At 32.0% G+C, this 19,051-nt stretch overlaps 1 protein-coding gene across 1 annotated transcript in view; it reads left to right on the top strand.

Annotated features, from left to right (window-relative positions):
- LOC130442546 (homeobox protein abdominal-A homolog) overlaps positions 1 to 18,036 on the top strand; it is a 146,654-nt gene extending 128,618 nt beyond the window's left edge. The window contains exon 3 of the mRNA XM_056776734.1: positions 17,628 to 18,036. Within this exon, the coding sequence (XP_056632712.1) occupies positions 17,628 to 18,019 (392 nt within the window). The 3' untranslated portion in view covers positions 18,020 to 18,036. The remainder of the gene's footprint in view (positions 1 to 17,627) is intronic.
- Positions 18,037 to 19,051: the final 1,015 nt, after the last annotated feature.

Raw genomic sequence — 19,051 nt, 5'->3', positions numbered from 1 at the left:
TAGTGTGTCGTATTGTCGGTGTGCGCTGTAAATTTTTATACTCAGTTCTTTCCTCTATGTCATTCTTATTCTCGATTTATCACAATTAGTTATTTTGACAGTGAATTTTTTTTTGGTGGTCTTGAGAGGACACGAACCTTCGAAGCCCAAAGTATCTTACACTGACTTCAACAAGCAAATGCTAATCACCGCCATCAAATCGAGTAGAGACATAGCTGGACGTGTACTAGCATACACGATTCGCATCTTATCTTGCACAAGGTTTACTATCATTTTACCATCTTCAGTTTCATTACATATAAATATGCATGCGACATTATACTACACTAACATAACCTAACCATACATTTATGCTTCTTCTTCAAAATACTCTAAGTATGGACACTTGGAAATATCCATAAGCTTGTTGGATACTTGAATACATAAGATTTTTCGTGAAAGTGGGCCAAAAGCACGGTTTTCAAAATTGCAGTAGCGGTCTTTGTTTAGTACAATTCCTTAAGTATTAATACGTTGCTTTACACCTCTCTCTCTCTCGATTTTTCTGGCAGTAGCAACGAACAAGCAATATTTCTCTATCCATTTGGTTGTTATACAAATTTTTGATAAACTGTCAACTGAAGGTAGTTCATAATATAAAAATGCCTATGATGCTATAGAAACCGGTCAAAACTAACCATAATTTCATTTAAAAAGTATCGAATTAAAGTAATAAAGGTGCAATAATAAATTCTGCGCGAACAAAACATTTTTTATATACTTCACGTGATGTAGGTACGAAGTTTATTGCTAGCCCTAGTTAGCCCTTAGATTCCTTATAGTATAAATAACTATTATTTCACATTTAGAACCATTTCACTAATATTACAAAACATAGATGCGATTTCACTTAAAACATCGTTTTAGACATCATTATTATATGTTGTATATATATATATATATATATATTATATATATTAATTATTTTTTGAATTCAGTTTTCGATTATAATGTTCAGATATTAGTCTGAAACAATCATGAAATAAATATGCTGAAATTACTAACCTACATATTCGAGTGAGAATAAAATACTAAATGTACCTAATCAATTTCTGTAATAAACTTCACAATATTTTTGTAAGTACTATATATTAGAGTAAACGACGAAAACCTAAAAGATATACATTGATACCAAACCTAAAAACAAACCAAATGACCAAACTATAAATCAATTGTATTCTGAACAATATATTTACTGTATCTACAATAAATTTCCAAAATGTCATATTGTCCATTTAAACAGATTACTGATACACCTATTGAAAGCTTTGTTAGTTCAAATGCCCCACAATTTAATAAATTAGATGAGACCCATTAAAAGATTAGAAATGACCTCTGGAATGGTTGTTGGGGAGACGTTTGCCATCATCATTTTGTCTACAGCCGCCATTCCGTGAGAATTATGGGCGAGTCGAATGTGCGTAAGTTATGCCTGTAAACAGACACTTTACATAACGAGATGTTAACTCCAACTGCGCCCTTAGGTATAAGGGGACCTATACAAGAGAGATAAGGTATGATGATCATAGGCGTAGTGATGGTGTAAATAATTTTCTCTGGGAAAATATTTTAATTAATTGAAATAATGTTATTGATGGATGTGTGGATGTTTAACGTTAAGAAAAATAATTTTTATTATCGGTAAACTAATTTTATAGATGACAATAAATACGTACAAATACTTTCAATGCATATATTCTATATATAATACACAAGATATATGTAGAAACTGTTTCTCTTTGTTACATTATTTATTCTTAACATTGCCGACTACTAATCATCCACTCATATTATTGAAATATGTAGAAAAGATACCAAATCAAACACAATACTTAAAAGCTGTGAAATAATTATCTATTACAGCTTCCATACGTTACATTTGTAGATTGTTTGCACCATTATAATCATAGGGTATTAGAAATGGAATAATTTTTATTAGGTTCAGGACTTCTTGGATACCATTGAAGATGTTTATCATCATCAGATAATATTTAAAGTATTATAGTATTTATATATAATTCGACAGTAATTCAAAGAAAGTGTGATTTCTTAAGGTTTTAATTTTTCAAGAATATTGTCTCGCAAAATTACACAAGTTGGTAGAAACTGCCACACCTCTACATTTGAACGAAATCGCTTACCAACAAGATTTGAAACAGAAACTAATCAGAATGAGCAAAATTGGTTATGATGAATGATAAATCATTAAGTAGGTCATTTCCATATATTCACTTTATTTCACATTTATACGAACCTTTAACATCATTATTCCATGGAGTACTGTCACAATAATATTTACGTCACTTTTCCTCGATTTCTTGTATTGTTTTTACACGTGGAAAGTAATATTTGATTAACAATCGAAATTCTTTTTTTCCTATATTTAGACAATAATGAAACAGATTTTCTTTATATGAGTACTATAACTCATATATAAAATCCACCGCTATTTAGATTTCCTTAAACGCTTTTATCCCTGGACCTTTAGTACGTATAGATATTCTCACATTGAAAAAATGTTTCTAGGGCTTCATGACATCAAACTGTTCTCATTAACGTATTACCTTAACATCTCGAAATTTTCCTTCTTAACGTAGTTAAGTAGACTTCCAAAAATAGATGTTGACTAAATGTGTAATGGAATGAGTTATCATTTTTATTCTTTGGATATATCTAATTAAAATTGTTGTCGCTAAAAAATGAAAACCCATTTAAGCAAACTTGGTTCTGCGCATACTACTTTCAGTTATTTAAAACGAGTTTGGTAACAGGTTTTGCGGTAGAAAATGTCTACAAAATAATAGAGATAATGAACTTTTTAAACATTCGACACTTTTCATTGCGATTATATCTATATGCTTAATTTAAAAACTAAAATGTGAAAGCAAAAGTAAAATTATCAAATAATGTGCTTAAGTTCATAGTTTGTGAGAAACATTTAAATATTTCTATTTTCTATTAAATCTTCATTTTCCAGTTTATGTATCGCGAATGAATCTAATAATGTTAGTAATTATACTCTGACTGGTAACGGTAATGATTATTTCCAACGGTTGGACGTTTCTAACAGACATTCTCTTTAACGCAACAACAAAATAAAAACTTACCCAGGGTTAAATCTGGCAACTTGGGTGACCATAAAATCTTCAAATAACTGCATTTTCCCAATGAAACCGTTTTCCAAATATGATCGCGTGTGTCATTACTGGTCTCACACAGGTCGTGTATAGTTTGACTTTGCTTCTGGTAGTTCTTCTTTAGATTTCTATTATTTGTTATGTTCACTCCTAGATATTTGAATGACATCACTTGTTCTACACTTTAATCGTATATTGCGAGTTTACAACTTCTCGGTTCTCTGGATACTTTGAAAGATTTGGTTTTCTTTAGGGATATTCGCATGTTAGAAGCTTTCGCTATTTTTTCAAACCTATACAGTAGCCTTTGTAAGTTTTCTTCGTCTTCTGAGATGATCACTGCGTCATAAGCATAACATACTATTTTTATTTCTTTGTTTCCCATCCGGTATCCTCTTCCAGCTTGCTTAACCTCGTTTATAATCTCATCCATTACGATGCTGAACAAGATCAGGATGAGGCTGTCTCCTTGTCTGATACCGGCCGTCCCAGGTATTCTTCTGCTCAGTTTATTTTCCATTCTGATATAAGTGTAATTATCGGTGTTTTCGATTACTTATTATGTTAAGGTGAATCTTCCTTCTCTTCAGTAGATTTGTTACATCCTTCAATCGTACTCTATCAAATGCTTGGATGAGATGGATGAAGCACATATGTCTTATTGAACTCTATAGTCTTTTCCGTAATTTAATAATATACTCTTGGCGTGAAGTATTTTATTGACTATTTCCTTCGAAAAATTTAAGCCAACCAAAAAGCTGTAATATTTTATGTTTACCTAGCAACGATCAAATTTCAGCGATAATACTGCACTAGTGCAAATTATCGATAATTTGCACTAGTGCCAAATTTTCGTCTGGGATTAATAAACATCATTTGGTTTTAATTTTATATTTTAAGAAAAAGAACAATTATTGTTTATTTTAAATTAAATTTTTCTCAGGAAATAGTCTGCCAAAATGCCCTCTCGTGCATGTCAAATTGTCTCATAATTTCCTCTCGTGCGCATTCGCGCACTCGAGAAAATTAAATTATCGACAATTTGACATGCACTCGGGACATTAATATTGAAAATAGTCCGTAGTTCTTCGTGTGATGTGACCTCCATACTTGATCATATGGTACATCTCTCAATTTGTTCCTCATCTTGATCTAAGTTCTCTGTTGATGTACTTGTTGTTGAGTCGTAGAGTTTTCAAAAATACCTCTCCCATTTTTCCATATTGATTTTTGTGTTCTGTATGTACTCATTTGTTGGTTCTCACTGCTTTGGACCTATACAGAAGTACGATTTTCTCTTCTCTTCAGCCAGCATCTTAATTTCTTTTCTGAACCAGTATTTTGTATTTGATTTTCCCCCCTTCTTTATGGTTCTTCTTCAAAATGATTCCTCTGCTGCTTCCAGAATGTTCGCTCTTAACTTTGCCCATGTCGTTTCGACGTAGTCCCAGTCTTGGATGTTGTTCGCATCTATTTTTCCTCTGAGCCTTCCTTGACATAGGTGTTTATTTAAGACTTCGGATAGGAATTCCATATTAAGTTTACTTCTATCCTGATGGATTTCTTACAGAGTACTTGCACGACTGTTCAAGATGGTGGTTCGTTCTAGCGTTGGCGGAAACGAAAGATCTCACGTCCTCTATTATCGTCGGATGGATATTTCTATTTGTGACCACGTAGTTTATTGTTGACCTATGTTTTCGGAGGTATACTTATGTTGTGGTTTATGTGGGTAGAAGGTGTTATTAATTCTTAGTTTATTCTGTATGCACATTTGTACCATTTGATCACCACTTTCATCTATGGTCTCTTCATTAATTCGATTTTTAATACCTGGTATAACTTCATGACCAATTTTCGCATTGAAATCTCCCAGAATTATTACCTCATCCTCTTTAGGTATACCACCAAAATTGATTGTAATATGTGGTAGAATAAGTCTATATCTACTTGTGGTTTGCTCGGATCTGGTGCATAAACACTTATTATGTGTGTTGGTTTTGACCTTTGTAGTTCGATTGTCACCTGTAATAGTCTGTCGTTAATGTATTTCACATTTTTAATGTGGGCTTCAAATTTCTCCTGTAGCTGTAGACCTACTCCTGATGCTGCTCTCTCATTTTTATCCTTACCGCTATATAACAGTATCTACTCTCCATATTTGCTGTTTCCTATGCCCTTCTTTTTGGTCTCCGATAGGGCACACATATTTAACTTATGTCTTTTCATATCAAAAATAATTTCTTGATCCTTGTTATTGAATGATGTTACATTCCAGCATCCCACTCTGAATAAAATCGTTTGCGTTTAGTTGTTCCCTCTAGGCCGTTTCCATTGGTCAATTCCGAGGCTATGCCATTGGTTCTAGGAGCACATTTTTGCCCAAGCAGGTCGCTGGCCTCACTTGGAACCCTCCACTTTTATCCATGCTTGGGACCGGCTATTAAAGCACTGGGCTACTGAGTCCACCCAACACAATCATAGGCAGAGCTGGAATATCTTATTGTTCACTAAAAATTTAAGTTTGAAGCTAATAACCACCCGATAGTACATTAATGACAGCAAATACTGACTTAGAAATTAGATATTTTTTCGTAGCGAAAAGAAAACTATATACTTTTAGAGTACCTAAGTAAGCCTATAATGCATATTTAATATCAAATATAAAAAGCCTCATATGAATCTGAATCAATTTGAATTTATGCAAAAAATATTCATTTTCACCTGCGAATGATGATTCTAATTAATTGTGGCGTTTCGATCATAAAATTAAAATAATGAGAACAAAAAAATATCCATTTGAAATAAGTACTTTTAGTTTGAAAAGGATTTGAGGTATTTAGTATTCAAAATCGTATCGAATCAAATTGTGTCGCTGGATTGCGGATTCACTGACAAACTTATAAACAGCTAAACAAAGTGAAGAAAATAATGTAATAAATTTTTCATAGTTTACTATCGGGAACATAACTTCGTTAATTAAGATTCTTTTGGGTGCGCTTATGTCTGTATCTTCCTTCTTCCCTACATTTACAATTTGGCTGTAATATCACAGACAAGACCTCCCGCACTCTTCCTCGGATTGGAATAAATCAGTGTCAGGGAAATGTATAGTGTCAGGATAAGGATGAAAGTGTCTGATAAATGTGTGTTTTTTATGATTTCTCGTTCGCATTCTCTTATACAATTTTTTATTTCTTTATTATATTATTGTTATAGGTCATATCGCCCGTACATTCATAAAAACATAAGATATTTTTGTGATAATTATTTGGCATTATCATATTTTTGACAATTTATTTTCAACAGAACAAGTCATTATTCAAAAACTGAGATAAACGAACATATTTTGAAGGAATAACAGGTTTGTGATGCTTTTCTTCTTATTATTGAAATTTATTTGGTGTTACAGTTATCTACGAGAAAGTTAATGAAACTAACGCAACCGTTGATTATATTGTCAGCATCTGTAATGTATCTGATGTCATCTGTCAAAGATTTATCAATCTAAAAGATAGGTTATCCTTATCACTCATATAAAGAGTGTTTTTGTTATTGGGTGGATATGGAGAATCCCGAGGGGCCATATAGATTGATTTGTATTTGATTTTGGCTTTTAGAAGACGCCATATCAATAAAGATGCTTCTGGACGTCCGGGACCGTTATTTCATGTAACTACTTCAGAAAGGGTAAATAAACGGATTGTTATAATGAAAAAGCTATTTGCGAGGAGAGTGCGGTAATTAGTTAATGCAAAAGCTTGCTCGCATAAAAATTTTAAACCATGTTCGACGTAATCAAGTAGATTTTTCTGTAAAACTGCAAAACTATACCACAGAAAAAAAATTATAGTCCAAAAATAGACTTCATCCGAATGTTTATCCGTGATGTTTATTGATTAAATCATTCAGAACATAGGAAACTGTAACTGGCCAATATTTTGGTACCGAAAGATTATTTCTTGGATGGTTTAGGGAAATTGGAAATGATATTATGTGGAACAACTGAATATTTTTTACACTGTAACCATATATATCTATGCCTTTCATTTGTTCTTTTCAAAAGCGATTTTATGAAGCTAACTAACAACAGAATAATTTTTGTTGCAAAAGACTAGGTGCTGATTCCAAGTCTATCAAGTCTGTGTTTTGGGAAACAGTTGATTATGATTCCATTTACGGATGATTTAAATTTTGTATACAAATTAAACGTATAGTTCAAATAATCACCTAGAATCTTACACGTGTCCTATAAACATTTTATACATCCAAATACAGTTAAGCAATACTGAAGTTTATTCATAATCATTGTATGATTCTAATGTACGTATACAGTATAGAAGGTATATAAGGATCATACTTTCAATTGGTGAAAGTAGTTTACTTTTTTCTACATTCTTTCTGTTTTTTTTTTCGATCTATTTAAAAGGGTTTTAGTGCACACCCTTAAGTCATAAAAAAAGAAAGTACCATTCTCTAAATTTTTTATTGCTTGCAGAAATATCCAAAGGGTTTACTAAGTAAGATAATGGACTTTCAGGAAACTGCAAATTGTGAAAGTTTTATCACTTAACTGGAAAACGAGGTATATTCCTTCACTTTAGTCGTAATGATTTTAGTCAGATTTATTAGTAGTAACAGTATGAAAATTTAAAAAAATATTAAAAATTTATTCTGTCGTATTCACTACTAGATGGACATATTAAATACATATAAAATTTGATATTCAGTTTTCATAAAAAATTAATATGTAATTGTTAAATTAAAATTTTTATTAAAGGAATTGTTGTATTATTTCTATAAATATTTTTAAAATATTATTATAAGCAACTCAAAAAGAAGTAAAGCACTATCAGAAACATTTTTATGTTGCCAAGACATCATTGGTACACGATACAAAAAAGCTGTTATACTGGATAATATCGCTTCCTTCTGACAAGTTGGAGACATCGTAAAAATTAGTATAGGAATTGTCAAAGTTCTGGCAACTATCCACATTATTTTCCATTAGTTTCTGCTGGTTTTGCTTCTGTTGTACACATACGATGTATTAATTTCATATAAATTCGTTAGTATAATATTTTATACGACATTGCTACAAAATCACAGGTTGTCACGGTTTTTCCAAAAAGTCTATTGAAAGTCATAATTTTTTAATACCTTACACGTGTCTTTCGCCCCTCACAAATGATTTTACGAAAACTGAAAAGGCATCTCAAGGCTGATTCTGAGAATTCAACTTCTGGCGACGCATTCTCAAAAATGATTCGCTTTTGTTCTAAGTCACTACTACTAGCCAGTATTCTACCTATATAGAAAAACTCGACATCAATTGGATATTCCACTCCCTACTTATAAAGCTCGTATACCATCAAACATAATACGGTGTTTTTCCAAAGGGAGAGAGATTCTAGAATTGATCTCGGTAATTCGGCACCGCATTACAAGGAAACTTGGCCTGTGACACTATATAGTTAAGCTAAATAAGTGTCACATCAATTAGCTGATTTCCTTGCTAGCACCCAAAGAGAATGTTTGTGCCACTGCAAATTCCCCGTAGTACTCCACTTGACAGATATATTACTCCTTTACCGTTCCAGTCCATTTACAGTACTTGTATGCAATTTGCAGCGCACAGTCGTCCTAAATTTATCTAAGTGATACTACCTACAACGTTATTTGCAAGTAGGAAAATATTATTATATAGTTTCAGTTCTAGTTGTCGAATCAACCATTCGTAATCAAATGAGTCGCTGTCGTACTGTTAGTCAGTGAAATCCCCAACAGTTACAGTGTTGTGCAAAATTCTAGATAAATATTGTACATACGTGAGCTGAGTTTATAATTCCAATAGCCCTATTTCCACCTACACGCACTAACAAACTATATTGTTCAACAAAAAACTAATGAAAAGTGAATAAATTTTTTACGCCACTAAAGTGTAGAGCTTTTGAACTTCGGTTCTCGATTTTCCACTATGCCGAACTTATGAATAATAATGTTACTCGTAATAACAACGATAAAATAAAATAGTATGGACACACTGTATCAGATGCACCAACGCATTTCGATATGATATGATTGATTTTTTAAATATTTTGTCAATTTGCTATGAAATGAACTGCAGTAAAAATAAAGAACCATTTTATTATTAATTTAGTTATTCCAAAAGACGCTACGCAAACCTATACATTATTCATAACTTTAGTATTTATGTAAGTCCTTATTTGGCCAACCTAGGTTCATCTATTCAACTGTAAATATACCACCTCGCATAAAACTGTGTTCATCTAAGGTATGGGATTAACATTCAGTATCTCGTTGAATCCGGGCTTAAGAACATACTCGTTAATTAAAAAACCATCAATATCAGGCATTATAGCGTATTCGTCACAATTATCTCCAGAAATACAACCTCCATAGATAATTCTCATACTCGCTGCTGCTTCTGCGTTAATACATTTACTAAAATTAGTTCGTATACACGCAAGTATGTCTTGAACTTGCTGCGGATCGGGTGGTTTGCACAAACCCGTAGCCCATACCGGCTCGTAAGCTATAACAACTTTATGCCAATAATGTTTGTTGGGTACCTGATTTGAAACACATTTCAATTGTCGAAAAATGGCTTCCATAGTTTTACCTTCTTTGCAGTCTTTTAATGTATCGCTTACACACAGTATTACGTTTAGGCCACAATTCAAAGCATATCCTACTTTGTAAGCAATTAGTTCGTCTGATTCGCAAAACGTATAACGGCGATCAGAATATCCCAAAATTACCCATTCTATGCACATATCTCTCAACATCGCAGGGGAAATCTCCCCCGTATACGGACCTTTATCGGGATAATAGCAGTTTTGGCAAGCAACTCCTACAATATTACCTGCCAAACGATGAGTATATTCCAAATATATGGATGGAGGAGCTATTATTATTTCCTTGTCTCGAATTTTTAACTTTTTAATACATTTGATTAGATCACTTATCTGAACTTTGTTTCCATACATTCTCCAATTAGTTACAACTAGGAATGTTCTGTTCTCCTCATTACCTTGGTGAATTTCCTGTGCAGTTTTACCAGCACCGGCGCAAGAGGGAGAGCAAGCGCGGCTGGGACAACATTTATCTCCCATCTCGAAATTTAATTATTTGTTAGCTTTTGCTAACTGAACTTGTTAGAATCGAACTTTGATACTGAAATTTAGTTTCATTATTAAACTTTGAACGAAACGTCATTTTTGACGTATAACAATGTGTAAAATTAATATTTCTTCTTTTCTTCTTGACCTTACCCATTCCGGTAAATTGGCATGCTATTGCAACCAGTAATTTTTTCACTGAATTTTGATAGTTATGCGTGAGAGATCCACTACTGTATTAAATTATACTTATAATGATACATTGGTTACTATACATAATTAATCTATACAAACATAAAATTATTTGTCAAAGTATCTGTCAAAAACTATTACGATTTCTACAATTCACCAATTTCTATGTATTAAGATTGTAGTTAAATGACCACTCCTCGACTTAAAAGTTGGAGATATTAACTACAAAAGTTGTCTGGAAAGTTTCCGACCTAACACAGAGGCAAGACATTTTTTCTATAAACATTTTTATTTTTCAACATAGTCCCTTTCAAGGATATAAAGGCGATAAACTTCTTGTCTGATGAAAATCTCTCTCTTGTAAGGGAAATTTAAGGTTAGAAAAAAGGAAAAGTCATAGATTTCCTAATTTATATTGATAAGTGCTGACACCTCCAGGTGGAGTTCGGAAACTTTTCAGATAATCTTAGTAATATATACGAAATCTAAACAAAACAGACCCAATAAGTGAAACGGAACTGAGCTGTGAATGATTAAAAACCAAGAACTGAAGATCATATATATCAAAACAAAAGCTTCGTGCAGATCTCTACTGAAGATCACAGTAGAAACAATTTTATTCCTGTAAATGAGCAATTAATATTTAAAACATCATAGTTGCTTGTTAATGTTTTCAGTAAAATATATAATTGATATATAGTCATCAAAAATTTGAATTGATAAACTTTTTAATATATAGATTATTTTCTGTGCGTTAAGTTAAGCAGAGTACTTTTTAACGTCCTTCCAAGGTTCTTAAAACGATCAAATATGGAGAATGTTATCGAGTTCTTTTGTAGATATCCTTGAAAAACAACAGATGCACTTCGTTTGTTTGCCTTCTTACTCCTTCTTGTATATCAACAAGTTAGATCTATTTCTTGATAATATGTAGTTGAAATTATTTGAAATTCATACAGGGAATATATAGTATGAGCCTTATATTTGGTGAAATCCAATCATCAAATTATATTTTTTAAAAAAATGCTTGGGCCCGTATTTATGTATGTCTATTTGCGATGTTTTACATAAAATACCAATATAGGTTAAATGACAAACTATCACTTTGATGTCCTCCTTTACAGGGTTTATGTCCTATACCTTCATACATCATCATTTTATGAAACACTACCCGCTAGATATTGAATAAAAAGGCTTAGGAATATCGATTATAAGAATTGTTTTCTTTGAGAAAGATTTTTCAAAATTGTTTATCTAACTCAAATATACCAAAGTTAATTATTAAATGATTGGATATTGTACAAATATAAACAGTTACGCATATATACAGAAAAACATATATCTATCGGCTAACCATGTCGCACAGTATTCTAATTGCAAAAACTGCTTTAGAGAAGATATGAATTAACTATTATCTAATCAGATTTCTTATTTAGCTGGTTGTTAATAAAACGACGTCAACTAGTGTTTTGAAAATTTGAGTGCGTGGGTTTTCCAAAATGCTCGTTTCAGCTAAAATAATTTCAGTTTTCTGAAACTGCTATGGTTTTTATGAAATTTTGAGAATATACGCAAAATTTCGATATAAGTTTATATAAGGCACGGTATACCTAAAGTCCACCATTTCCTAATTATTTCTAATTTTCGAAATTTTTAGACACATACAGCCCTCCACTAAAAAATTATATTTCTTAGTGAGGCAGGTCTAATATTTTTGGGATTTGGACAAATAACACAGGTTCCAAAATCTGTGAAAATCTTGGCAAAAATTTAAATAGGTGGATCAAAAAATGGTGCCGATTTTCGCTATCTAAAAACTTTGAAAACTTAATTTTTGCAAGTGGCAACCCCCATTGGATTCTACGCTTTAAATTAAGGAGACTTCATTAGTAAATTCATATATCTCAAATTAACGGTTTTTGTAGAAACTTGAAAAAACTTGAAATCCTCATGGTTTTTAATTGTCAACTGCCGATGGCGAACATCGAATAACAAAAGTGACTGAAAACTGAAACTTAAAGTATATGTTCGAAATGGTTGTCCCCACCTTGCAAACATTTATGGATTGTTCTTAAAAACCCGTGCTGAGTGGCGTTTCGAATTTCTTGCGGTGAAAGAGTTCGAAATGCATTCCGAACTCTTTCCTGACAGTCTTCTTTCGTTTGTTGGTATGTTAGCTTTTTTTTAGTCGCTCCAGACAACCGACAATTGAAAGCCATGAGGATTTCAATTTTCTTAAAGTTTTACAAAAACCGTTAATTTGAGATACTTGTATGAATTTACAAACGAAGTCCTCTTAAGTTTTTAGATAGCAAAATTCGGCATCATTTTCTGAACACCCCAAATAAATTTTTGTCTAAGTTTTCACATATTTTGAAAGCTGTAATTGTTATTTGTTCAAATTCCAAAAATATTAGATCTCACCCACTCAAATATAATTTTGTTAGTGGAGGGCTGAATGTGTCCAAAAATTTCGAATATGTGAAATAATTAAAAAATGGTGTACTTTAGGCATACGATGCCTTATATAAAGTTATATTGGGTCCACTTTCAGCATAACCGGAAGTTTCAGAGAAGTGAAATTATTCTACCTGAAACGATCAGTACTTTCCCATATACATATCGATTCAGCTCGTCTTGAAAGACCCTGTATTTATGAACCCTCCAGAAATTCCTGGAATAAGATCCCGATCGAAGACTACAGTTTTGTGAATAAAATATTGATCTACTTAATACAAACAAAATCATAGTACATGTTATCATTTCTTACAATGAATTTACGTAAATAAACAAAAATTGTGGTTCAAAAGGTAGAAAAGAAGGGAATACCATAGTTAACCCCCAAAAGTGAATAATTAGGAAGAGATTGTGAAAAATTCAAGATTTGAAGGACCAATATTCTTTATAAAACTTTCAATGGGTAGGATATTTGGAATTCCTGCAAGAGGAATTAGTACCACAGTCTTCTTAGTTGTTTCCTAGCTCTATACATATTCATAACCTGAATAGACAGCTGGTTGCAACAAAATGATGCGCCTCCCATTTCGAAAGTCTTGTAACCTATGGAATAACCACCAATATCCCCAGATATTAATGCTAAAAGCACTTTATACGAAATGACTAAGGAAAATTTTTGCCTTAAATCATCTTCAAAACGAATTTCGCTAGTTTAGGATATTGTTAATAAGTCAACGGACATAAAATGAGCATTTTCTTAATTCAACTAATCAAATTCTCTGCTCTGGTGATTGTTAAGGAATTAAAAACACATATTTGGCGGTTATGTACACGTTGGGGCTATGTAACAAAATCGACGATAATGTCATATCTCTAAATTGTTGTACCCCGTATAGGTCATAGTAATCTGCAAAAAATGCGATTAGAGATAATAATCGAAAAATCTAAGCATTTATTCCTAGAACCAACTTTTATCTCAAAATAATGTACTACTATTCTCTCTAACAGATTGTTGAATATAAGGTTTTATCCACTACTTATAAACAGTGTAAAGTACCACTTTACCCACTGATGAAATTATGTATTCCTTTTGGTGGAATGATGATAAAATCGTGAATCAATTACTTTCTATTTATTATCATATTATCACTTTTCATATTAATTGAAATTTCGTATTTCATAAAAACAAAATAGTAGTTGTCAACAATTTCAGAACGTATTGAAACGATCAGTACCAGAAAAGCCCTTACATTTTTTTGCTATATCAAGCTGATTACTGAAAGAATCCTAGAAATAACTTTCTGTTACAGTGGAGTTTCTCCACCAACCATGTGGGTTAAAAAGTTCAGAACATGTATCGGAGTCAAATGTCAGATCACTTTTTGATGAAAATGTTCCTCGATTCTGATTATAAATATATAAATATGAAGCAATTTTAGTTATGATTCAAAATAATTAAATATTTGTCTATAAGTTTGAAATAAAGTTATTAAAATAAGCAAAAGTTTGTGGATAATTTCAATACATACAACTTAGTATCTCTAATGAATGGTGTAGTTATCAGTATAGGGAGGAAGCTCTAGTAAAAACAAGATGTATATATAGATTCAATAACATTCACCTAGTTGATTCAGTAGCTGCTAATGTATATTTATAAAAATAGACAACGGAGAAATATTTAGTTTACTTTCTATTATAACTAAATTTTCAACACTATTACAACATGTTTATTATTGGAAATATAAGAACTTTGTCATAAATATTTTTCCAAAAGAATTTATCATATACACATCTGCACAATTACCGATACATTATCAAAAGTTATCATTGATTGAATTCTTCTTCAATGTTTATTGTCCATTTTATGCAATAAGAACCACTGATTGTATATAATCGTCATGAGACATAGTTGAGGAGCAAGGCGATAGGACTCGCACCCGTAAAACCGACATGGAGCGGAGCGACATAGACACGAAGCGAGTAACAGTAAACAGGTCGTGGAGACCTAATTTAATATAAATAATTTCTTGATTGCATTAAATTGATTCGCCAAAGTCTTCTTAATTTTTATAGAATTTAATACAAGTATTTGACATGAACGATGAAGTATGTTTCAACATATTTCGTCTTGACTTAATAAGATGGTTGATTAAGAACAACAGGCAAAAGTCCGTATTAAGTATTTAATGCATGGTGATATTATACTTCCGACTTCGCGTCGAAAATCCCTGCTTCTACCAATCTCTCAACATAAAATGACAAGAAAATAAGATAGTACTTCATCCTGCATGAATTACATATCGGTTCTTTCTTCAAAATGGTTCTGTTTATTTGATCATGAACAAATTTTCTGTTAAAACTGTAAATGAGGTGATTATTCTAATTTTGTTGCAATTCGAGGGTCCCCAAGGAAATATTCCCAATATTTCCACACCAGAAATTTATTTTGAACTCTGTCGAGAAATGAAGTGAATGAGAATTTTCAATATCTCGGCTCCATCTGAACACTCCCGTACGAGTGAAAGTGGACTCATTAGTATAGTTAATATTTTGTAATGGCAATTGTATATATGCATTTGAAACATGTGTCAAGTTTTACTTAGAAATAGAATTAGAACAAACCCGCCGTAGTACCTTAACTCTTGTGTGGAATCAACTACACGTCAATAGAGAAAACACTAGAAAAGATGATAAATGGGAAAAAAACAATTTATGGAGCAATATGTATAGTTATTATATAGACGTTGCTACGTACATGACGACAAATAAGAAACTACGGAAGTCCTGAGAATTACACTCGGAACCGTATGAAAGAGAAGATGAAGATCTTTTGCAGCAAGAGATATTTCACATCCTATACGTTCTAAAATGAGTGGGATTAAAAGATAAACTGTGAACAGGAACACCTGTATACATACATACAGAAGAAATTCATAAATTGGTAACTAAGTAAATAATAATGAGTGGGTTTAATATATTCACTTGTTAATGTAACAATTTGTTCTTACACTTCTTTTAGATCGATCATCATTTTTTTTCTTTCTGTCAGCTTCTTTTTCTATAAACTTCAATTCAATATAAATAATATACTTTCCTCCTCAATAATTATAAATTACAATGATCCATATCGTTTAACAGAGATTGACAGTAGTAGTTTATGGAGCTCGGCATTGTACTTGTTATAAGATTAATATACGTATAGTACCAAATAATATGACAATTGAAATATTTGAGTTCGCACCAATCTTGGAGTAAACTGGTTACTTTTTTCCACCTCAAATCAGCATGATTGTACCTATTTCTCCGTAAGACACTATTGTCATGTGTTCTTGATGATAAATGTCTAAGAAATGGCGAGGAGATCAAAATTTATCCACTTACTGATGTTATGAATCCGTTAAGCTGCTTTTGATTTTAAAAATACTGTCATTTAACCTAGCTCTGACAGTTGTACATGTTTTACCTATGTAATGTATACACATTTTGCTAATGAGATAATTCAAAATATCTAAGTCGTCGATTGGAGAAATTATTGAGAATGTTCAATAAAACTCTCCTTACAAATAATCTCGCAGGAATTTATTCCACGTAATTAAATTACTGAAAAAAATTATGTGTGAAGGGCTTCTTTCTCCGATAAGGCACGTATCTTTTATTTTCATAACAAGATACTTATTGATATGATAGAAAGAATTGAAAGGAACTAGAATCAGATTAATGGACATAGTCCCCTTGATACTGCTATTAATTTTACACGTTGTATTTGATATTGATATAAATGTATACATACAAGTCGGCATAAGCCATGCAACAAATTTGCATTAAAAAAATACATCGTCAAAATCAATTTATTGAAAGGTGTTAGATATAGATATGGATAAAGAGATTCCAGATTACTTTAATTGTTCAAATTGATCAATGCATTTACGGCAACGTTTCTGAACGGAGTTGCAGGTGCGGCGAAGCATGTCAAGCTATCCGCGAAGAGCTTCAAATTCTTCATCAATTACAATTCGGAGGTTTGGAAGGGTGCGTGGTTCTTGTGAAGACCCCACATGAAGAAATCACAGAGCCTCAGGTCACATGACCATGCGGGCCACTCAAGAAATCCTCGTCTGCCTATTCATTCTCCAAAATGAACAATAAGGTACTCCCTCACACATAACACGCTTTCTTGAAGCGTGAACTTGGTTTTATTATTTATTCTGAAAACGTGTCAAGTCGAAAAGCACATATAACATAACTGTCTCCTGTCTGAAGCATGAACATGCTTTGTTTTAATCTTTTTCACAGCGTAGCCATCGTGAGAGCGTTGCCTGACTTATGCTGACCTCCAAAATAGGCAATTTATGACTTTATTAATATAGAATCAAAGTTTTATCAGAGAATCAAAAAGTAATTCTTTTTTCATTGAATAAATTAAGCCGAATGCTTGAAAATACCCCAACAAAGTTAGTAGAAAACATTCTTCTCCAATTTTATTTTGTTATATATCTAAGAAAGTATGGTATGAAGTGCAATTCAATTGAATTTATTTGAGACCGTTAGAAAACTAACACTATTCATCTTCTATCGTCTGTTCGTCTGGTATTTGTCTGAAAGATTGAACTTATATATATATTGTTTCAGCCTGATACATAAATGATGGTTTTTTTTTCAGGTCCTAATGGTTGTCCGAGACGACGAGGCCGACAAACGTACACCCGTTTTCAAACCCTTGAATTAGAAAAAGAGTTCCACTTCAATCACTATTTAACAAGAAGAAGACGTATCGAGATCGCTCATGCTCTTTGCTTGACAGAGAGGCAAATAAAAATTTGGTTCCAAAATCGTAGAATGAAACTTAAAAAAGAATTACGAGCAGTAAAAGAAATCAACGAGCAGGCGAGGAGAGAAAGAGAGGAGCAAGAAAGACACAAACAACAACAGCAAGAGAAACAACAAAAAATGGAACAAAACCTACACCAACACCACCATGACCCGATGAAATTGAACTTGGAAAAGTCGGCCAGTTCCGATCTACTTAAGGCCGTATCGAAAGTTCCAACATAAAGGGAATTGAAAAAATGGTGATAGATATTTTTTGACTTTGTGTTATATACGTAGATCAAAGTGATTATCGTTTTAGAGCGATACAAAATCGGACTTCTTGAAAGCGGATTTTTCGAGAATTTATTATTAGTTGCGGTACTTCTAACTGGCCAATCTGTTGAAATTTAAAGTAGGAGTGAAATCGTGATTCTTCCAAATAAAACTCAAAGGTTTCTTGATATTATCTAAGATATCATTAGACAAATGAAAAATGTATTAAAAATGTGAAATTTTACATAAGTAATTCATAATATTTTATACATAGTGCCACAAAAATGAAATGTTGAGAGTGTATATTGTGGAATGAAATATCATAAGTACTTTTCATGAACTTCTTACATGCAGGTCATCGTTTTCGAATTATCGACCTCAGCATTTTGAAATGGTAATACTAATTTTAATAGCTGTACATTGAAATCAGAGACAGATTAGGCGCAATAATTGATGGTATAAAATATATATATATATATATATATATATATATATATATATATATATATATATATATAATAAAATAACTCTAGGGTGACACTGCTTTTATGAAAACATCAAAAATATCTTCTCCATACATCTAGCTAGCGACAAAGTGTCAGCAGTAGATTTCAATGAAATTAACTGATATGAACTATTTTTTGGAATTACTTTAATGATACCGCACTTAAAATTAACTTACAGTTGTAGATGATAAAAATATCAACAACAATAGTCGTGAAAATTCAATATCTATTATCTAATCTTGCCTTGTTTGCACAATTTTTAAATATACTTCATTTTTAAAATTGCAGGGAATCAAATCGATCGTTTTTCTAATAATAATTATATACTGTGACACTTAATGACTCCATCTCATGTGAAACCTTCGGTGAATAGAAAGTTAATATTAAAGTTATTGTTTACGTACTTTCTGTAACACAATAGTTCGTTTTAGGAAGCGAGGGTTTTAAGACGTTATGTTCTTCTGATAGTTTTCATACACTTGTTGATTCATTATCA

The sequence above is a fragment of the Diorhabda sublineata genome, chromosome 4 (genome assembly GCF_026230105.1).
Source record: "Diorhabda sublineata isolate icDioSubl1.1 chromosome 4, icDioSubl1.1, whole genome shotgun sequence".
Classification (NCBI taxonomy): Eukaryota; Metazoa; Arthropoda; class Insecta; order Coleoptera; family Chrysomelidae; genus Diorhabda; species Diorhabda sublineata.
This window is presented reverse-complemented; position numbering and strand designations above follow the sequence as displayed.